This window comes from Maylandia zebra, linkage group LG22, assembly GCF_041146795.1.
Source record: "Maylandia zebra isolate NMK-2024a linkage group LG22, Mzebra_GT3a, whole genome shotgun sequence".
NCBI lineage: Eukaryota > Metazoa > Chordata > Actinopteri > Cichliformes > Cichlidae > Maylandia > Maylandia zebra.
Genome location: NC_135187.1, coordinates 2,602,239 through 2,625,463, shown reverse-complemented (window position 1 = coordinate 2,625,463; position 23,225 = coordinate 2,602,239). Strand labels below are relative to the sequence as shown.

General features: G+C 39.9%; 1 protein-coding gene across 1 annotated transcript in view; it reads right to left on the bottom strand.

Annotated features, from left to right (window-relative positions):
• The window catches only part of LOC101481448 (venom phosphodiesterase CdcPDE), a 40,782-nt gene that overhangs the window by 6,230 nt on the left and 11,327 nt on the right, over window positions 1-23,225 (bottom strand). Inside the window, exons 10-22 of the mRNA XM_004574247.3 lie at window positions 22,664-22,729; window positions 22,477-22,549; window positions 19,572-19,680; window positions 18,952-19,074; window positions 18,137-18,168; window positions 16,626-16,753; window positions 16,172-16,241; window positions 16,000-16,087; window positions 13,861-14,033; window positions 10,909-10,954; window positions 10,317-10,471; window positions 8,601-8,742; window positions 1,935-2,012 (exon numbers count right to left, since the gene is read on the bottom strand). Of these exons, the coding sequence (XP_004574304.1) occupies window positions 1,935-2,012; window positions 8,601-8,742; window positions 10,317-10,471; window positions 10,909-10,954; window positions 13,861-14,033; window positions 16,000-16,087; window positions 16,172-16,241; window positions 16,626-16,753; window positions 18,137-18,168; window positions 18,952-19,074; window positions 19,572-19,680; window positions 22,477-22,549; window positions 22,664-22,729 (1,283 nt within the window). The remainder of the gene's footprint in view (window positions 1-1,934; window positions 2,013-8,600; window positions 8,743-10,316; window positions 10,472-10,908; window positions 10,955-13,860; window positions 14,034-15,999; window positions 16,088-16,171; window positions 16,242-16,625; window positions 16,754-18,136; window positions 18,169-18,951; window positions 19,075-19,571; window positions 19,681-22,476; window positions 22,550-22,663; window positions 22,730-23,225) is intronic.

Here is a 23,225-nt window from a genome sequence, read left to right as displayed (position 1 = left end):
TTTGCCTGAAAAAAACGGCGGATGAGGGGCAGCCGAAGAGTAAACTTTAAGTAAGTACTGAATATTATGTCACTTATTTATGTGCAAATGTTTAATAACGAAGAACATTAAACATTACTGTTGGCCACATGTCGGCAAAGTCATGTGACATTAGTGACGTTTGTACTAACTTGGTTTTAAAGCCTTTACTTTAAAATATACGCCGTTCAATAGCTGAGCTTAATCTCACAGAGAATGATCAAAGCTCATGTAGAAACAAACAAACAAACAAAAGATTTTCTCCTTCATTTCTGTCAAACACAGCTGTATGACACGTTTCCAGCTGTTAGTATCATGGTTGCTAGGCAACCTGGGCAGCGCAACGGAGGCTAGACCGTCCCATTTCACAAGCCTCGCACTTCCGGCCTTAGCGGTCTTTGAGTACGCGGCCCTTGAGGATCGTTGAGGCTGCGTACTTTAAGGCTGCAGACCCTAAATTGGGAGACAGCCTATAAATACACAGAAGGTAAGGAGGGAACGACACACCAGAGGGGAACACAGCTGAATCTAATTAAACACGACGGGACACAGACCTTCAAAGTAAAACAGGAAACTCAAACTGTTTTACAAACACAAACTCAGGGACGCAAAGTCCACGAGGGGGAAGAACACAGGTGGGATAATTAAAACACTGAACACCAGAACCAAACCCAACAACAAATACAAAAGCAGAAGAAACTAGAACAACGATAAAGTCAAAACGCTTGGTCACCGACCCTGGACCATGACACCTTTGTCATTATCACTTCCTCCAGCAGTCGGCTCGTATTCTAAGTTAATTTACTCTGTTTATATTCTAGATGCATCCAAGGGTCTTGCTTTTATGTAATGTGTATTTGTTACCTCAGCCGTATGTCCGTGTCTGCAGTGTTGGGAAGGTTACTTTAAAATGTATTCCACTACAGATTACAGAATATATGCCCAAAATGTATTTTGTAACGTATTACTTAACATATTATCATGCTTTTTACGAGCACATGAATGTACTATTGCTGTGTGATTTATTACTATTACCAATACCAACTAGATTTTTCGTGTTTTGTTTGGGTTTCCACCAGCGTGGAATTACCAAAAATAGAGAGGGCATAGCCAAACATATGAATATTACCATGGTAAATGCAACGGTTTCAGTTACTCATATTTTGTATTTTAATTATGTAACACCGGTACATGTATTCTGTCTGTCTGTTGTCGCTGCGTGCTATCTTCATGTCTTTGTGTTGTGTTCTCTTTCTTCCTTGTAACTTGTGCGTAGTTCTGTTCCTTTGTCTTATCATCTGTAATGATCCCCAGCTGTGAACCCATGCAGTCTACACTCTGTTTGTCTGTCCTCTTAGAAGATTTTTATTGATTTCCAGGACTTCATGTGCAGCTACACAAGATCTCGTTAAAGGCTGAATGAAAAGAATTGTTTCTCTGGTGCTCTCTACGAGGCAGAAGAGATTAAAGCAGAGACTTTGGTTTCCAACTCCAAAGACTTTAAAGACTGTGTTTTTGTTCCTGAGACAACAGAGTTTTTGGAGAATGAGCTGAACAATAATAAAAGTAACAGAGTGCTTTGTCTCGCAGACCACAAATCAAACATTGTCCGGTGTTTTAGAGATGGCCCGTGTTAAAGTGGTTTCTGACTGCAGCTGTGGCCCCCTGGGGAGTCCTGAGTCAGAACAGCTGCACTCTGCCTTCCACGCTGTCACCTTAACAAAATGTTCTTAGGACCCTCTGACTCAGGTGAACTTCCCTTCCATGTCTTTTTGATCTGTATTATTTTGCAATAATTTTATGTTCAGCAATGAAGTTGTTTTGTTGGTGTTTTTTCACAGCCACATGTTTTCTTTACAACCTCCAATAATATTGTGCATTACAGCTTTTTCAGTAACATTTAATGTTGCACTTACTCTTAAACTCGGGGTACATTGGTACCACATTACTCATCAGTAAAGCATCATACTGCTGGTCTGTCGTTGTATTAAGATCTGCAAAAACACAAAAGGAAATAAGGACTTTTAGAGGGTAACAGAAGGTGAGAGGCAGTACCACATCAGACATAATTCAGACAGTCTTCAATAGGAATCCCTGGAGAAATTCTGTTGCAGTAATGATGATGGTTGCCCTACTCCTGCATGTAAAACAACGTGAGGTTCAGTAGTTTCACACAACTACCAAATTTCAGAAGATGTAGCTAAGTGTTCTTAATATTTAATTGCCTTTCTGTAATAACATGAATTATCATGTTTACCAAACAGTGAAATCGTGATCATCTTAAGCTTTCCTGTGTACAGTAGAAGTAGAATATGACATTTTGGGGAGAAAACAATGTTTTTAAAGTGATTTTAACAGATTTGAGTGGCAAGCCTACACATGCAGCCGCTAGCCACCCTCACTCACAGCTCAGTAGAATAAAGGATGCTTACAGCTGGAACCAGGCTGCAACAGGGATCAGGGATCACTGACTGTTTTAGGTACTTGTTCAGATTAAATAGAGCAAGATACAAAGTATTAAAACATGTTAAAAAGACAACAGCCTCGATAAATGCAGAGTAGTTTGGACCCAGAAGCAGGGTTCATCAGGTCATCACTAAAAGACCGGATATCCCACCTGCTGTGAATGTTTTAATGCAGTACAGGTGTTATTATCATCACATGTCACAACCTGTTTATGACAGTTAAAATAAATAACATTTATATAAGAAAATTGTCTTGTGTAAACTGTATATGGTGTTAAATAGGCCTATACTACTGTACTTTATTGTCCGTCATAGGGGTGGTACTTCGAGAGCCATGAGGTGGTATTTATTGTGAAAAGTTTGAGAACCACTGTTTTACAGAAGTCAATGCATCTGGCTCAGGAAATGGATGACTCATGTAGTTTCCACTGAAGCCAGTGCCTGGTTGTTGTTCTGTCTATTTGTGAAGGCCACATAATGACCTAACTAATGTTTGTGGACTGTGTTCTTGGGCCAATTAGAGCAAAACAAGAAAGCTAAAGCACTTCAATAGTTCCATTTCATTGTTTCAGCTCTTTTTGTTATCATTTCTAATAAAGTTTGTTGGCATTTGGAGTTTTTGCTGTACTGTAAATAGTTCAGTCTCCTGACAGCTCTGCATTCACTTTGACTCCTTGCATGCAACCAAACTCTGGGCAAAGGAGAGGAAAATGAGTCTGAACATATTGGAAACTCTAAATGTAAAGTTTCACATTTCACTAAATATATTGGTGAATATGTTTCTGATGCCAGTGATGCATTAAGAATGCAAACATTAAGAACAAAACACCTGATTCAGATCTGCATCTTTCATCACTCGACTAAAACACTTTGAGCTAATCCCCCGGCCTGCAGAGAATGATGATAAGGATGGCCGAGTGACAGTCTCTGCCATTGTCGGAGCAGTTAAGCAATTATTAATTCACTGCAGCTGTACCGAGTTCTCACACATTGTATCAGATACTGTTTGTCTGGAATTCATGAGATAAACAATGACCTCTTCCTGCTACACTCAGCTGGACAGAGAAGTACATCTGGTTGGTATGTGGAAGTAAGACCAGACAAAAAATGATTTCTCTAAATGTCTCCCTCTTGCTTCATCAGCCTGTTTTCCTCCAGTTCGTGCTGGGTTTGCATGCTTTACCGGCTTCCTGTTTTGGAGCCTATCCTAGCTGTCATATCCTCCTGAGAAGCAGCCTATTCATTTATGTCCTGTGTAATGGACATTTGTTTTTGGTCTACGTCTTTTGACTTATTTGGGCCACCCTACCAAGTACTAAATAGAGGATATCCTGGGCTCTCCATTGATATCTCATGTGTTTGGGTGGCCTCTTTAATCTCCAAAGAGGAAGGAAATCACAAAAAAGTTCAATGGAAAGATTCTTTTTTCCTTGATTCTCAGGAGGATCTGGTGAGAGGCAGCACACAAGTGACCCTGAGTCTGTTGCAGGGCCAACAGAGAGAATCAAACAACCATTCAGTTTAACTGTTACCCTACATTAGAGCCACTTCAACCTTCTTTGAACAGACTCTCACAGGATGTGAGAATGTAATCAGACTGTTTATCAGAGCGAACGTGTGGGTTTTAGAACATAGCATTAGCTGGCATAATGTTGGCTTTTAACCACCTGTTGTTGTCAAACCAGCTTATTTCAACCGTCTGGAAATGGGAGGGTCACATGTCTAACCTCGTGACAATAAGTAATTCTGACAATATTGTGAATAAACAAGCATGTTTATACACGTTTTCATGTGTTAGCAGGTGAGTGCTGTCTCTATCCTCTGGGTTTTCCTTCCCTGATGATAAAACAGGTCTGATGCCTCCTCCTTGAGAATGAAGGTGCATCAAGTTGTTGGAAGATGTGACTACAATATTCAGTCTACATTTATGAGTACAGTGTCCTTTTTTTCTATTAAATAACCTCAAAAAATTACTTGATATGGACACTGGAACCACCAACCATCTCATTCGTATTTAGCTTGTTAGGGCTCTGCCTCCTGAGCCATAGCTACATTGTATCGAGAACTATTATAAAGTATATGTCGGTTACTTTGGTAAGAGAGTTTGTTAAACAGGTTTTCTTAATATATGTTGAGTTCCTCTCTGTCCACCCACAAACTGATTCCATCTTTCTTTCATTTCCTCATTCGTATGATCTTTGCAGCATGATAGCACATGTGCGATCACACTAATTTGAAGAATTTTGTGTCTTTCTCTTAATTTTTTACATTTAAATTGACCACTTGTATGATCAATGTTACTGATGTAACAGCAGAGTAAACTATCATTGGACACTGCACTTCCACTGCACTTGGAAAATTGTGTTTTTCACTCCCATCTACTCCCATACTTGTGGTCATTACATCAAAACTGTGGTAAGTTGATGAAACCCTGAATTATATTCAATTCAATATTGTTTATACAGCACCGAATCACAACAACAGTCGCCTCAAGGTGCTTTATATTGTAAGGTAGAACCTACAATAATACATACAGAGAAAACCCAACAATCATATGACCCCCTATGAGCAGCACTTTGGAGACGGTGGGGAGGAAAAACTCCCTTTTAACACCTACAGCATGTTCTAATCGCTCTAATAGGATATTATGGTCGACAGTATCGAACGCTGCACTGAGGTCTAGCAGGACAAGCACAGAGATGAGTCCACTGTCAGAGGCCATAAGAAGATCATTTGTAACCTTCACTAAAGCTGTTTCTGTGCTGTGATGAGCTCTGAAACCTGACTGAAACTCTTCAAATAAACCTCTGCAGATGATCTGTTAGCTGTTTGACAACTACTCTTTCTGTCATGGTCCCTGTGCCTCACCAGCTGATCCTGTATTAGGCAACATGTTTTCTCTCTCTCTCTCTCACCTGCCGGGGCGGTGCTCATTATGGGCTCCCGCCCCTGGCCCACGCACCTGCTGCCTATCGGGATGATCACAAGGCCGATTTAAGACAGCAGCACTGTGTCACTCGTCGCTGGATCGTTGAGCTATCAGCGTCAGTCGCTCAGTAGTTTGTGAATCAGAATCTTTGAGTTCTTTCCGTCTGTTCGCCTCTAACTAAAGTTTCCTTGTACAGATCTTTCCCGGCCCTTTCCCTGCCTGCCTGTCATCCCGTGGACGAGTGAGTGGATTTGTGTTTCCCCAGTGTGGGGAGTGAAGAGAGAGAGCCTTTGGAGGGCGTCTGGTTCCCGTCTTTCCCCTCACATACCCCGGAACCCTGGACCCCCCTCCCCTCCCTCCAGCATGTTGTAAATAGCATCACCTGGTGTCGTTGTGTCAATAAACTGATTGTTAACTCTGTAAAGATTCCCGGCCTGCGCCTGAGTCCGTTAACTAAAACGTGACACTTTCAAGGATGTTTGATATGAAAGGAAGGTTGGAGATTGGCCTATAATTAGCTAAGACTGCTGGGTCTAGAGATGCTTTTTGAGTAAAGGTTTAACTACTGCCAGCTTGAAGGCCTGTGGTACATAGCCGATTATTAGAGATAGGTTGATCATATTTAAGATCGAAGCATTAATTAATGGCAGGACTTCTTTGAGCAGTTTTGTAGGAATGGGGTCTAAAAGACACGTTGATGGTTTGTGTAGTTCAGGATTTGTTCTAAATGCTGAGATGAATATTGTTTTTGTTGGGTTTCTGAAATGAGTGAAATTGGTTGTATAAAAATGGTGACATACCCAGTTCACCTAAAAGCTATAGAGGAACTAAAAGTAAGTAAATTTTTAGACAGCAAATGCATCTAGTGAGATCTACTTGTGTTATTTCTTAAAAAATATACATCATCAAAAATGTAGCACAAACATAGCAACAATATATTGGATATTGCCACAGTTTTCTATATCACTTTATAGTAATTCAGTTTAAAGCATTTTTAGACATTTTCAGACTAGAAATTGTAAATATGTAGATTTGTTTGTTTTATGACCATAAAGCAGTTTTACTATTGTAAATCTCTAAGCCTCAGAAAGCCTCTGTCTCATTCTTGCTCTCTAAAGCCTAAAGAGGAATTATGGATTTGATCAACTGGTCCCTTCGTGCAACTGACACTCTTTTCAGGGAGGAGCCTGGGACACTGGGGCTCTGCGCACAGCGTCTGCAGGTCGGGGCTGTCACTTTCATCTTTACGCAGGACTGTAAGCTGTCGTCTGTGAGGCGTGAGCGGTGTTTGTTTGTAACATAGTTAACGCTGGAGAACAGCTGCTGACATAATGTGGATCCGAAGATCCATAACTGGCCTACCTGGGGTTGAAAGTCTCGATAAATGCACGGCGTTTCGGCGGGTACACTGGCTTCAGCGAGTGTGACTCTTATTTTGAGCGATGAAAAATAATAAAATATAATTTTATTTTTATATTTCAAAATCACAGTAATCTTCCAATTTAGAACTACAAGTTAAAAAGAACTAACATAAATAAAATACACTTCAGCTAAATACTTCTAATTTATTCTCCCAAACCACGCGGAGCTGCACTATACGGACTAAAGAGCCGCAGGTTGCCGACCCCTGGAACAGGCCTATGTTCAGTTTTTGCTTCCTGTAGTCTTGTTTGTCAGATTCAGCTGTGCTCCCTGGCGTTTCCTGTCTCTGCAATCGCCTGGTGTGTACATATTGTCCGAGTCTCTGTGTTCTTTGTCGTGTTGGCTGTGTCTTTCCTATATTCTTCCTATATTCTATAGTCACTATATTCTTCATTTCCGGTTAATACTTGTACAGCTGCTGTTATTGTGTATATATTTATTTATATTTAGATTTCTTCATACATTCTTATATAGTTCTATATTGTGTATTGTGTATTTTGTTGTACAGTTATTTTATTTTCAACTTTAATTTATATATTTATCTTTATCTTATTCTCCCAGTTAAATTTACCCTTCATTCTAATTTGTGTTGTACAGTTATTTCATTTTTAACCTTAATTTATATTTTATTCCTTCCTAGTTAAATTTACCCTTTTTAATTTTTCATATTTATTTCCTATCTTATTCATAGCCTTTTCCTTTTTTGTTTTCTTTAGGTCACGAGCAGTTGTCCAAGCATTTCACTACATATCGTACTGTGTATGACTGTGTACGTGACAAATAAAATTTGAATTTGAATTTGAATTTCCTTGTGAGTTGTAGTTTTGGATTATTTGTTTGTGAGTTCAAGCGAAGTCGTTTTTGAGTTTTACTCCTCGTCTCGAGATTTCTGCAGGTTTGGTCTTATTGGACATCATCACAATGTTACACACAATGTATTATATTTGTGCCAGTGTCAGAAATGTAACAGTGTCAGTAACAATTCATAAATGTTTTTTTTAAGTTTGTGTTTTTCCTATTTTTTAAAATATACTTCTAATATGTACGCACTTATAAAAACATAAACCCTAAATGGGCGAAGAACCAAATATGGTGCCTAAATAAAATGAAACATTTAGAAAAAGTCACACGGGTAAAGTGCTGCTCCCATAATAATTTAGAATTTGCATGTATATTAATGAGTGTCCTATAAATGCTTAACTTGTATATTCCACAGTCGCAGCACGGTGACACATTTCTCAGTCCAGAGTGATAATAGCGCTAAAATGGTTTGTAGACCTCATTGTTGTTGGTTTCAGTCATCACTCATGGTGAGCACTGTGTCAGCCTTTCCAGTAACCCCCCCCCCCCCCCCCCCCCCCCCCCGAATTCTTAAACCTTGAGTTGAGTTAATCATGGTTTATGGTTAGACTCAGACTTTGTTGAACCTGGTTTGTAGAACAGGATCCAGCACACAATGATCAAGACATCAAGAGTGAGTCAGTGTGTGCTTGATCGTTGTGTCCAAGTTTAGACGAGTTTGGAAAATGGTTTATAGACACATTTGTGGGGAATGATGTGTTGTGTGGGGGAGTCTGGAAAGAGTGTAACTGCGATGGAAATGCCCATCTTATTATAATCTATAAGAAAATGTTTAGACAGAACATTACTGGGGTAGTGACTCTGTGAGTACTCATGTGGTCCCTCAACGCTGACTCCAGGTTGACTGGAGGTCAGTTAGCGTGCTTGTTGTGTCAGTTAGGATTTATGTGAGGATGGGTACGTACTGGGTGGGTACAAAAAGGCTGAATGCAGGTTTCCAGCAGCAGTATACCGGTACTGATCACATCTGGGACTCTGAGATGCTGAAATTCTCACATCAGCCCGAAAACAATCTGGTGTGACTGAAGGCAACGGGTCCAGGTTATTCTACAAGAATATGAAACATGCTTTAGTCATTTCAATTACAATTTCATTTCATTAACAGTTATTTTCAAATATTTCTGCCAAAGGAAAAATAGAAATCATGTCTAAAAACTGGTTATCACAAACACTTTGCTGCTTCAGTCTTTTATAGCAAACCAAGCACAGGGAGTACAACCACAAAGTGACCCACAGTTCTATTTCAGGAACATGTATTTTAAATGTATGTAAATTGTGAGGGTTTTACTTTGCCAGTTTTTCAACTTGTGCATGCTAGGGTTCACACAGAAGGAGCAGCGCCTCTTCAAGACATGTTGAGGAGCTAATTTAGCCATTAAACTCAGCTGTGTTGGCTCAAGGACACATCTAAAACCTGCAGGACACCGGCTCTCGAGGCCTGGAGTTCCCCACCCCTGAACTAGGGAAAGCATTATGTCAATTAGATGTCTCCACAAAGATACGAAAACACAGTGTGTGTGTGTATGTGTCAAACTGGACTGTGGTAGGAAGAAATCCAACGCTTCATGTTTGAACAGTCCGAGTGGAAGATCATTAGCCAAACTTCATCCACGCTGCATTTCTACTGTTGTTTAAATCATCACTTTTAAGGTGACAAAATCTGTGCATCATTATCATAAAATAATGAAACATTTCTCTCTGTTATTAGATCACTTTTTAATTTTCTGTTTGCATCATACATCATGTATCGTTTATATAGTGTATAATGTTGTAGCTGTCTGTATTTCTAAGAGATGCCAAAGAGGCACCTCTGCATCTGTTATTGGTTACAATTATGTAACTGCAGTGATATCATGTTTCTTGAATATTGCATTAGTTGACTTCATATTTTAAATCTTTATACACGTGTCTTTGCCCTTTTTGGTTTAAGGTAAGAAATATGCCCAAACAAAACAAGCAGTAACACTTAACAACGTGATTCACAGCTTATAACCTGATAGGTCAAGACTGTGATGATTATTGCCGCAACAACTAATAAATAACTACCCGCCAAATTATGTGTTGAGATGGTAAATACATAATTAAATTTGGATGTCTTTAGAGGACTACTAGTGTGCACTTAGCACTTGTTCATAACTAACTATTCAATAGTTCACACATTAAAATATTAAATATTTAGTTTAGGGCGGTTTCACATTTTAGAAACATCAGCTAAAATCTCATCCTAATCCTAAAATAATCACAATTATAAAATGGTGAGTGTATCCAGATTTTTATTCTATAAGAGTGAATAGTTGGAAACAATAATCAGACACATTTCCTCTAAACCCCCCCTTGGAATGAGTCGGAAATTTCAAATGCTGCAAGCTCCTCATATGTTCACACCATCCATGATTCATGTGGAAACTGCATAAATCTTATTCACTGTGAGTCAGTAATTCTTTTTTGTCATATAAGATTTTTCAAAGAGTGATGGAGTTTTATAGAGCTACTGATTATCTATGTGTCTTCACATTGAACTTTTATATCAATCTGAAGCCTAAACTTGTAATCAGATAACTACCCTCCTCCCCAAAAAACAACCCAAAACATTACATCTTATCACCAGTCAATGGACTTACAGGCTTGTCAATGGTGAAAGAGCTCCACAGGGGCATCAGGGCTTTGTGGCTATAGGCGCTGATGAATCCCTCCTGGTAGAGGATGCAATAACTTTGGTCAGGTTGCAGCATCCGGGGTCGACCAAAAAGCGCGTGCTTCTTTTCTGCAGCGGATGCTGAAAAAGAAATGAAGAATAATTGTCTTCATGATGTCTGCACCAGTAAGAGCATTTTCATTAAGACTGTGTTTTTATGCTTTTCCAGTCAGTTAGGGGTCAAATCAGAATTTAAATTAAAGAGCTTGGTAAGAAAAGCTCCTGGACTTCTTTAAGCCCTTTACATTTTCAAGAAACACCCAGTCCAGGAGCTTTTCTTACCAAGCTCCTTAGACTATGATGACCCGGGTGACCGAGAACCTTCACAGGCAGCATTGAGATGCAGGGGAATTTAACAAGGCAGAAAATGTGGAGGCATGCAAGTAAAACATGCCAATGTGATTAGTTTGATCAGATCTCCCTTTGAAGAAAATTGTCATGTAAATCAAAAATCCAGAAAAAAAAGATCTTAGTAGAGAAGAGAATCGTGGAGTCGGGAGCGAGTAGAAATGTCTCACCCTCCTCTGCACTCAGATTCAGTCGTTTGTTGATATCAGTTTCATCCTGAGGGAAGACAACATTTTCCTTTAGTCTAACCTGTAATGCTGCTACACTTTTTTCTACTTTGACATGATTGGAAGGTGAAACAAAGATTCAAAGATAGTAGTGGTAAAGGGATTGGTTCTTATATAATGTGTTCCTGCTCTGACCACTCAAAGCACTTTACACAATTTGTACATTCGCACGAGCACTTTTTTTCTACCCTGTTTCTAAGTGTTTCTAATATCTAAGGATATTTGCAGACTGGGCTCAGAGCACCAGCCTTCCAGTTGGTGACCTGCTCTACCATCTGAGCTACAGCTACCGCGAATATCAGTACACTGAGCCGCTGGCAGTTACAAATCGCAGCCCTTAGACATGGTTAATATCTTTGTGATGGACGTGTCGATCTGTTGATAAGCCAGGCTCCGATCTTTCGTCTTCAGCTTGTTCAGAATGCTGCAGCCCGACTCGTGACAGCCACATAAGTCTTTAAATGGATCAGCTCCTTCGTACTTCTCTGATCTTTTAACAAAAAATACTCCAAGTACAACGCCCAGGTCAGCTGATTAATTGCTTGTGGTTGTTCCGAGAAGCAGACTGAAACAGAGGAGAACGGACCTTTTGCTAAACTTTGGAGCAGTCTGCCTCTTCAAAGCAGGATCTCTCCAACACTTGACATTTTTAAATCCTGTCTGAAAACACATCTTTACTCTGTGACTAGAGCTGCCTTGCCACCCAAACTTGAAGAGCACGACTATGTTGTTATTGCTGGTTTCTTGTAAAACCCGAAGATTTTTCCACCATATGACTGCTGAGCTTCCATTTCTTACTTTTTCCAAACATTTGTCATACCTCTTTCAAAACAGTACCAGCTTTTAGTTGTGGTAAGCTATTATTTTTAAACATGCGCTGCAGATGCTTAGTCAGCAGCATTGAGGTTTCAGCTGGTGAGAGAGTCCAGCAAGACTTCTAGTTTGAGCGCTGATCCAGAAATCCTCCCTTTAGTCACAGCAGACGGTTATTTGAATCTCACCAACTAACTTGGTGGATGATTTGGCATTTGCACCTCAGAGGAAGTGAAACAGAATTTTACTTTCAGTGATTCAAGGTTTGGTTGTGGGAGCTTTCACTTAGGGCTGGGTATCGTCACTGATTTCTAGAATCGATTCAATTCCGATTCACAAGGTCCCGAATCGATTCGATCCACGATTCGATTTAATTCGATTCGATTCGATTTAAATCTGGGAAATTTTGACAGTCAGAGATATAATTCAGATCAGGACATTTACATATTTTTGTATCTATAAAAAGGAAGCTGACACTCTCAAGACTTTATCCAAGGTGTGAGCATCACAGCAGATGCCTTTGTGTCAAAGTAGCTGAAGATAAAACACAGAAAAACATGTAGGTGATTTTCCTGGCCTGGGATTTTATAAAAATATTCTGCAGTACATCAAAAACGAAAGAAAACCATTAATTAATCAACATTACCTCTGACGTTACAGCGGTTTTATTAGACACACGGCTAAGCATTTTGCATTTTGAATAATTTTAAAAAGTTTCAATTTGTTCAGTATTGAACAGCAGAAATGAGGTTTTCTTTTCGGAAGAATGTAAAAGGGGAAAAAACAGCGGCCGACAGCCTGTAAGCAACAGTAGACTTGTGCGTAACAAGCAAGCGAATAATGAAGAAAGCGAAACTGTTCGAGAGAGAGAGGGGGGGGGAGAGAGGGAGAGAGAGAGAGCTGCGCATCGCAATGGAAGCAAAACAGTAAAAGAGTGAATTCATGACGATGTTTATGTGAAGCGTTTGGATCTTCTTTTGCTGCTGATTCGGTCAATATTGTTTGGAGAGAGATCAAACTAACAGCTTTAGAATCAGCGCATAAAGGGCGTGAACACAAAGCGCGGACCCGGATCAGCGAGCTGTCGGCTTTCAGCCCCGACTGTGAGAAAGGCGACATCTAACTGATTCTGATCCGCGGGTCGCGCTGTGTGTTTAAGTCTATGTGCAGAATCCCTGTACCTGCTCTCATTTACTGTTTGGTGGTTCTTGAAATTTTGTGAGATGTCACCTGAGATTCTGGCATTTCGGACAAAATAAATTTATATTAAAAAATCGATTCAGGATTTTAATGAATCGATTTTACGTTATCCAAGCCAGAATCGATTTTAATCGATGAATCGATTATAAAAACCCACCCCTACTTTCACTATTTTCAACAAACCATGCAGACCAAATCAAGTACACTGGTGACTAGTTGGATATTGGTCATAGAAAACAGATTGAGGTTTTTTAAAAGAATAAATCACTTCCACCAAAACCACAATAACACATCAAAGATTGAATTCATGGTAACTTCATAGCATCTCAGAAACAAGACTTGTAGACTGCTGGCAGTAATCTAGACCTCGGACAGGATTCAGTGGTAGGCAAAATAGAAAAACAGATTTCCATTCAGATAAAAGTATTTCTAAAAGTTGGCCATATATCATGCTTTAGGGGCTGTGGTGCAGCAAGTTTGACTCTAATAATTTGTGAATAACAGATTTGAAATACAAGGAAATTGTAGATGCATCACAGTAGCCCTAAAAAGGCTGGTGGCTTCTACAACAGGATAATGCCTTTATATCCACCAAAGGTGAGAACCCATTCAGAACGTTTCTCCAGAAGTCTGGATGCTTTTTCTTGTGTTCCCCAACTGCATGAAAGTGCATTGCTAAAAAAGCAGACAGCTGCTCTGTGAACTATTATTGCTTTGACTGTTACCATGGAAGTTTGCTTTCATCCAGTCTTGAGCTGCAGTCTGTATTTCTTGTCATATTTTTGAAAATGTTAGGATGCTTTCCACAGACTTAATTCCCACAGAATAATAATGATCATATCATTTTATATATATGCTTTTGAGTGACAGTGATGTACCCACCACCTCACCACAGGAGCATCCCAGGTTGTCTTCAGGGTTTAGGCTGACCAGTGGACACTGAGCGGGCTCACTTTGTTCAGCGGGGTGCACTGGTGTGTAGTAGGGCTGCTGCAATACGTGATTCATGCTGCCGTGAGTTCCATTATTGCTGGAAGGAGAAACCTCGAGGACATCTGCATTAAACAAACATGAATTTATTTTTGTGCCCCTGATGACGGCTGTTTGTTGAGTACCAGATGTGTGCAATTAGTCAGTCTGTTCCCCTTGTCAGGGCAACAAATGTTCAAATCTCAACAAAGCTGCTCTCACGTCATATTTACAGACAAGGCCACATGTTTTATTCCCACATGCATTGCTTAATCAATGGTGTTGTGAGGCGCTGTGGTTTAACCCAAACCACAATCTTTTCCTAACCCTAATAGTTTTAAAGGGTTAAACCTAACCTAACATCCAAACAGACTTATTATCCTGTCTCTCAGAAGCCAATATGCCTGCGGCCAAAGGATCAGTGTCTGCTGTGTAACCGTTAAATTACAAGCATCAACAATTGGCTGTTGTGCTACTGGATGTTAACTGGCACTAATTAATAACTCTTCACTTGATTGATGCTTTTAAAGATTCCATACGGGAGACTTTGAATATTACCAGAGCAGCAGACGTGTTGTCATTCAAATTCCTGTTGAATTACCATAATCATTATCTTTACTTATATCTTTAATTATAGGATTAAAGATACGATTTTCTTACAGTAACAAAAAAAAAAAAAATCACCAAAGAAACTAATACGCAAAAACCATAATACTGTGTGTTAACTGTGCTAAATCAGCTAAATTTAAGAATTCATAGCCCTGGATTTTGGAAGCATAAACTTCACATTCTTATAAGATGTACTGTAGTTCAAAATGCAGGAATGAATAACAGCAAGCTGAACAAGGTCCCAGTCTGCATGATCTTTTGTTCCCTGCACATTCAGGAGGGGGGATGACTGTCGTCTATGCTTATGAGCTGAATGACAATTTAGAGTACCCCGCATTCTTGGAGTCCCTGGGTGGTGAGCTTGATGGCGCCCCACCTGGGGGACCCTGTCCTCCTCCTGGGAGACTCAATGCTCATGTAGGCTCTGATAGTGAGACCTGCAGGGATGTGATTGGGAGCCTGCTAGATGTGAACCTGAGCAGTGTCCTGTTACTGGACTTCTGTGCAAACCACAGTTTGTCCACAACAAACCATGTTCAAACATAAGGGCGTCCATAAGCGCACGTGGCACCAGGACACCCTAGGCTGCAGGTCGATGATCGAGTTTGTAATTGTATCAACACATCTGTGGCCACTGATGATGCTCAGGTGAAGAGAGGGGCTGAGCTGTCAACTGATTACCACCTGGTGGCGTATTGGATCAGGTGGTGGGGGATGATGCTCGACAGATCTGGCACACCTAAAAGTATGGTGATTAAAAGTTGTTGACTTAAACATCGTCGGGCAGTAGAAGGAATACTCCGTGGTGGAACCAGAGTCTGGAAACGAGCAAGACAACTCATGAGGTCACTGAGGCAGGTAAACAACTCGATGGTGGCAGAGCCCCTGGGGTGGATGAGGTTAACCCTGAGTTCCTGAAGGCTCTGGATGTTGTTGGGCTGTCTACAATGTTGCATGGAGATCAGCAGCGGTACCTTTCGAGTGGCAGAGTGTGCTCCAACTACAGGGGGATCACACTCCTTTGCCTCCCTGAGAAAGTCTATTGCTGGAAAGGAAAGTCATCCATTAGCTGAACTTCAGGAAGAACGATGCGGTTTTTGTCCCAGTGACAGAACAGTAGACCAGCCACTATTATATAGATCATTATATCTCATATTATTATATAGAGAGTCCTATAACATTTTGTGGCACTGCAACAGCACTAAACGTTCTGTGTACAAAAATGGTTTGTCTACAAATTTCAGCTGATTTTACTCTTTGTGAAATCAGCTGAAACTCTTTTCAACTATTCAGGGTTTTGCTGGAGCCCAGATTGCTCTAATTTATTTCTTTTTATTATTATTTATATGCAGTTGTTATGAGTGTCTTATGTTCAGCAGATTTTGAGTGGATACGGTCGAGTGGTGTACAGTGGTGATGATTTGCGGAGGGGAAAATACTCACCACACATTAGATTGTAAAGTTCAGTATTGGAGAAAGGCTCAATCTCTTTTTCCTTCTGAAACTTGGGGCCGTAACTGATAAACATGGCCTACAATAGAGATTAAGAAAGTGAGTGTTGTTACTGGGAAAATGTTTTTCCAATTTAGAAACACAGAACAGAGTAATAGCTTACATGCATGCTCTCAAAGTCATTGTCATAGCCGTGGTTACCACCAGAGCAGAATGTGAGAGAGCCTGGATCCCTATGAGGAAAGAAGAGTTTGCCAGTTGTAATCAATCATATAAGTTTCTGAATATAGACCTAAATGATTACTGAGTACCATGAAGCGATAAAGGGGCAAAATTACACCCCACTAGAGTTTAGCTCAAGTGCCAGGATATTATGCCTTACAAGAGTGTACCAGAAACCTTTAGAGAGTATGACTTCATGCCCATTAAATGGGGAAAAGCATTTATACCCTTCTGGAAGAAATTAAACTGAGGGAAACTGTGTTTGACACACTATAAAAGTCTGAAACCCATAGAACAAGCACTTTGTTTCTGGCTAACATTATGAATCCCTGTACTCTAAAGCACATGGCTACAACCGTTACAGAGAATGTCTAAGACTGTAGCACCATAAATACCTCTCAAACAGCCATTTAGTGTCAACCAGGATGCTGACATCTTCAATGCGACGACTGTTGGCAAAGTGAAGGCGCTTTGGTAGGTTCGCCTTCAGGTACGGCTTGATTTTTTGGTCTGGCTTCTTACACTGAAATCATGAAAGACACTCATTCGTGATCCAATCCTGGAACATTTTTGTTGCATACAGACGTGGACAAACTTGTTGGTACCCTTCGGTCAATGAAAGAAAAACTAACAATGGTCACAGAAATAACTTTAATCTGACAAAAGTAATAATAAATGAGAATTCTATAAATCCTAACCAATGAAAGTCAGACATTGCTTTTCAACCAAGCTTCAAATGAATTATTTTTAAAAAATGCATGAAACAGGCCTGGACAAAAATGATGGTACACACAACATGAGACTTCTGCACCTCTCAGCAGGTATTTTGGACCAGTCATGTGCAAACTGCTCCAGCTGTTTCTGGTTTAAAGGGCACCTTTCCCAGACTGCATGTTTCAGCTCCTTCCAAAGATGCTCAATAGGATTGAGGTGAGGGCTCAGAGAAGGCCACTTTTAAATGGTCCAGTGTTTCCCTCTCAGCCATTCTTGGGTGTTTTAAGTTGTGTTTTGGGTCAATTTCCTATTGTCAGACCTGCGACTGAGACCAAGCTTTCTGACACTGGCCAGCACATTTCTCTCCAAAATCCCTTGATAGTCTTGAGACTTCATTGTACCTGCACAGATCCAAGACACCCTGTGCCAGATGCAGCAAAGCAGCCCCAGAACACAACCGAGCCTCCCCCGTGTTTCACAGTTGGGACAGTGTTCTTTTCTTGATATGCTTCATTTTCCGTCTGTGAACATGGAGCTGATGTGCCTTTGCAAAAAACCCCGCCCTCCCCCCACAAAAAAAACAAGAAAGAAATGACATAAAAATTATAACATGATTTGTTCACCATTGAGTGAAATAAATATTGGCTTGCCTATAACCCAGCCAGAATTCTGGCTTCCATTAATTAACTGTGTCAATCACTTACAGCTACTTCAACTCTCAACTTGACTACAAATAACTACATATAACTCTCGACTTGTTATATGCAACACATTTCTCCAGGGAATCAGTTTCTTCCTTTCCAACATCATGTTTCTCACATCCTTTGACCAAAGATATGTCAAAGGATGTGAGGGACGAGATTGTAAGCCTGCACAAAAATGTAATGAATGGGCTCTAAGACCATTAAGAAAAGGTTTTGTGAGAGGGTAACAACACTTGGTGTTAAGTTTTAAGAAATGGAAGAAATATAAAATGACTATCAACGGATGGTGTCATATACTGTAAAACCTTAACCACGAAGATGAATCGTAGATGGGTGTTCCAGCACGACAGTGACCCAAAAATACCACCAAGGTAACAAAGAAGTGGGTCAAGAAAAAACTACCATAAAAAGGCAGTCCATTTCAGCAGGGATCAATAATTATTTTCCTCACGGTACATTTTGGTAAGAAATTTAAAAAAAATACTCACAGTCATATTAGCAACAAGTCCAGCAGAGTCCCCTGTTGAAAGGGAAACATTTATGTCATTGCTGAAAGTTCAAAGCCAAGGCACGGCAATTAAATCGTGTTTCGTTTAAAATTCAAATTTAAATGGCATGTTGAAGGAATTTTCCTGTGCGATATGTTTGTTAGTGAGATATCACAAATAGCTTTGTAATCGACAGATTTGTTCTTTTTCAGTCAGCATTGTGTCCCAACACAACTACAGAGTCTTAGAGAGACACAACTCGTCTGTGCAGGAGTGGAAACATATTGTATGATTCTTTATCCTTTTGGCATCGTTGCCTCTTTTTCAATGTCTGTCTTTTAGCAAAGCTCTGAGAGCATCTACATCTACAATGTTGTGTGATGCATTTTCAATAGAAACTAAAAATCAAGTCATCATAATCTTCCAAATTTAAGAACTAAAAACAAGCATTTTATCAAGAGTAAATCAGATATGTTGGGTCAGCCATGGACAGGTGAAACTAACTGATAGACATCCAAGCCTTTTGTGCTTGATGCATCAGGCATCAAGCCTTTTTACAGCCTTACTGTCTCTGAAACAGCCATGCCCTGATGTTGTACTGATATGGCTGCAACCCAAGAACATTCAAGTATGACCAGGTTCAAACACAAAAGAGACCTAGGTAATCTCGCAGATTTCACATGCTTTAGGAACCATATACTTGCTCACAACGTCAAAAAGCTGGTGAAACCTATCATCAACGACTCACCCCACCTCCTCATTCTTTGTGTGATCAAAGACAAGCAGCAGAGCACTTTGTTGTTGCATTTACTTACACAGTGCGTCTTTGCTCTTGGCTCTGATGCGTCCAATGGGACCCTCAGTTACCACATACATGCTGGTATCGCCCACGAGTTCCTTCATTGTTTCCTTTCTTTCACAGCTTGTTTCCTCCATACCTGCAGCAACATTCAGCTGTTACATTACAGCCTTAATTTCTTCAGTGGAACAAAAACTTTGGAATGCTTTATTCCTTATGTGGAATACTCATGAAGCATTATGAGCCCGTTCTAGATGGTGGTAGTGTTACTGCATTATCAATGTCCAATTGCTGGAACGTGTGTTTGCTTTTATTTCCTATGTAGTGGTAAGATTCCAGTGAAGAGATTCCACAAAGATAAAGTAAGATCAAAGTGGATAAAGGCAGGTGAAGACGATGCCTTCTTACTTCCCAGTACTGTTTTAAATGCTCTGGTCTTTGTAGCCATGTTGGACTTTCCCAAAAATAAAATTTGCTTAAATCATTATAAAATTTATGAGGCAAGCCAAGGATTGTTGTAAAGCTACATGCATGGTAAAAAGAGAGCACATGTAAACATTTCTATTGACACTGATTTCTTTGAACACATGTGACAGACGTGTTTTCAGAGCCACATCACTCTGAGTGCTTTGTTACCATGGTCAGCCACAATAATGATGTTGAGACAGCGGTGTAGATTAATTTGCTTCAGTCCATTCATGAGCTGACCAATGATCTTATCCACACCCTGGAGTGATGTAATAATCTGGAGAAAGCAAATTAAATGTTCAAATAAATATGACGCAAATGATGTTGTTGTACTTTAAACCTGTCATGCAGGAATTATGACAACCTGTCTGAGAATTTTTATTCATCTTTAGGAATGAAAATAGGAATAAAAACGAGAAAATCCTGATTGAGGTTGTCATAATTCCTGCATGACAGGGTTAAATAACAATGAAGCACATCATACACCTATAGTAACATTAACCGGCCAGTGGGTGGCATGGTATGGAGTGACTCATCAGTGTCCAATGTAGTGGTTGATGTGCATGTGTGCCATCAACACTGACACAGGAAACAGCCTTTGAATAGCTGTAACTGTAGTGACCACTATGCCTGAAAAGGTTAAATTACTGAAAACAAAGTAATACGAGAGTGGAAGAGAAGTATCCATGACCGAGCAATGACGAACTTCGTTAGAAAAACGTAATTCAAATCTTGGCCATTGATGTGTTTTCCTTGTTTCTATTTCAAGCCGTCCTTCCAAGAGGAACACTATAAATTGTCTACTGTGTCGTTCCTTTTTCACTCATCGTTAATGAGTGAAAGCATGAATCACTTCTTCACATGTGAGTCTCGTGCTTTTCAGGCATTTCCCCATCACTCACTCAGCCAGTAAAGCTGGTTGATTCCCTTTTAAAATCTGCATGTTGATTTTATTTTGTCATTGAAACCAACCACGTCCACATCTAATGATTACAACTATTTGAAATGAAATTCAGGAGAACTCTGCTGAGCGTTATCTCCAGTAGAGATGGACCGATCCGATATTACGTATCGGTATCGGTCCGATACTGACCTAAATTACTGGATCGGATATCGGAGAAAAATAAAAAATGTAATCCGATCCATTAAATATCACGAAAGCACCTCACAAAACTTGCAACACGCCGTAACTCACCTCAGAACGGCGGAGCAGTATGCATCACGTGATAGAGCAGCTGTGGCATGCAGGACCTGTCGGTGGTCTGGATAGCATTTGGAGCTTCGCTAGCAACCTGGCATTTCATCTCCGACAAAGTTATCCCCGAGAGAAGTAAAGCAAGTGTGTAAGTCCATCTCTGAATGTTTGTAAAGCATTCCCACGTTAAGCTTAACAAGCGACTGCCTCTCGCTCTCCGGCTGCTACTTCAATCATGAAACTGCTAATGATCAGCTGATCGGCTTTTCTGTCGTGAGTCTCTCTTGTTTGTTTTTGGTCCACTTTGCGCCAGAAAGAGAAAACTAGCGGCTGAACAACAGCAGCACGTTTAAGCTTGATAAGCTGTTGTTACAATTTATTTAATATTACTTTCTACTCGAGGATCTTTTCTACGTAGCTGACGCTGGTAACTGTGCAGGGGCGGATCTAGCAAAGTTTAGCCAGGGGGGCCGATAGGGCATTAACTGGGAAAAGGGGGCACAAAGACATACTTTTCTTTCTTATTCTCATTTAAAATGTCTAGCTTTTAATAAATAATTATCTGACACCCAAAGTTTTAATTTGATGTAAAATGAATAGAAGTCAATTACTGTATATAGTGACTATTAAGTCTAATATATATACCCTAGTAAGCTATAGTACATTTTCCTTTGGGAAGGTACCATCTGTGCAGTCTGCAATTTTGTTGAAGAAAGATGTTGAATCTATTTAATATTTCTTGAAAAATAATTGATTTCTGTGCATTTTTTTTCACACTGCATCAAATTAAGGTTGATTACGTCGATTAAGCATCATGAGGTGGAGCGTGAGGGGTGGTTCCCTATTTTTTATTTATTTATTTTTGTTGTTGCTGGGAGTTGGAACCCTATTAGTTAGGTTGCTTAATATTTACGCTAAGTACTCTTTAAAATACCAGAATAGGGAGGATGGTGTAGGTCTAAGTTTATTAGATTGATCAGTATTGCTGAACTATGAAATATTTTTTTTGTATACAGGTATAACAGAATAGCTTTAGTGTAGTTGTTGTTTTAAACTTGAGTATGAACTTGCAGACTTGCAAAATGCAGCAAGATATTTTAAAAAACTGTTTTGTTGATTAAAAAACACTATATCGGATTCATATCGGTATCGGCAGATATCCAAATTTATGATATCGGTATCGGTATCGGACATAAAAAAGTGGTATCGTGCCATCTCTAATCTCCAGACCCAACACACAGTCCCTAAAAAATATGCTTTTTCTTTCATAATTTGTCTGCATGGCCAAATCCTATGACTGATCCACTAAATCCATATTTTTGATGCCATTGTCATCAGTTGTCTAGCCCGTTCCCAAAAGTCACCACATGGATGTATACGCAATCCATTAAGGTCTCCCAAAAGCCTGACTTGACAGATGCAATTTTAATTGTTTAATTAGAAGTGTCATAAATATTTATGGAGATTTATGAGCCTCGTCAGTGGACTTTAGAGTTTTGTTATTATGCTCACTTATCTGTGATCATTCACTGCAGGGTGTTTTACTGGTGTGGATAATGCACGAGTAGTTTCAACATGAGGATCTTGTTTCAGCACTGGGCCAGAGGGGCTACAACAGAATAACATCTGCACATCGCTCTCGCATTTCCAGCCAGTGCCAGAAAGGCGGCATAGGTCAGCTTTCTCTGTGCTACTTAAACATGTTACAATTATTCATTTAATCATTGTCCCATGGGCTTTATCAGAACTTCCGCAATATTTAGCAACGACAAACGTCAGTCACCAATATAACGAGCTTTTGTTTTGTTTCTTGAACCAAAAGAGCAGAGCAGCTCTCCCTTCATCTCTTTCTTATCTAAATGAGTCGAGTGACCTTACCCCTCCACTCACAGGACCGTAGCTGTGTCCAGATTTATCCGGCTCCTCCAGATACAGCGTAAAGAAATCCGGCCTGGCGGGAAAGAGTTGTTTTACTTGGAATCGAGTCAAAGCAAACATAGTTCACATTTATATTTTTTTATCTTCCTTTTGTGAAGTCTTTGTTTTGAAAAAACAAACAAACAACCTTTTATTAGCCGGCAGCTGCAGCCACTTCAGCACAGTGAATACTCTTTCTTCAAACGGCACGGTACTAAAAGAATAAAAACAAATAGAAAGTAGAAGGTCAGTGTAAAAATAGTGATATTGATGTTTTTCTACAGAGAGAGCTAACAGTAGTGATCATCACGGCTGTGTATATTCCACCACTGTAAACACAGAACAGTCCCTCCTGCTGAACACCATTAACGAACAGCCACCCTGGCTGATGCACAATTTTGAAAAACATGCCCGTATCACTGTGAAGTTGACTATCCAAGTTTCCAAATATTTTAATTTCACGAACGTGCTTACAACATTACCAGTGAGCTTTAGCACTTTTGAAACTAGTCGTGTACGTCTGCATCATCAGTGCGTTGACTGCACTGACGCTGGTGGCAGTAACACGTAAGAGGTTTCATTAGTCAGATACTGCAGTTCGCCTCCCATCGGTCTGTTGGTTTTATTAAGTCTTGTTTTTACTCACTGTTTTGGTTTAGTATGTGCTTAGTGAGGTCTTGGTTAAAATACACCTGTTTGCAATAGTAACT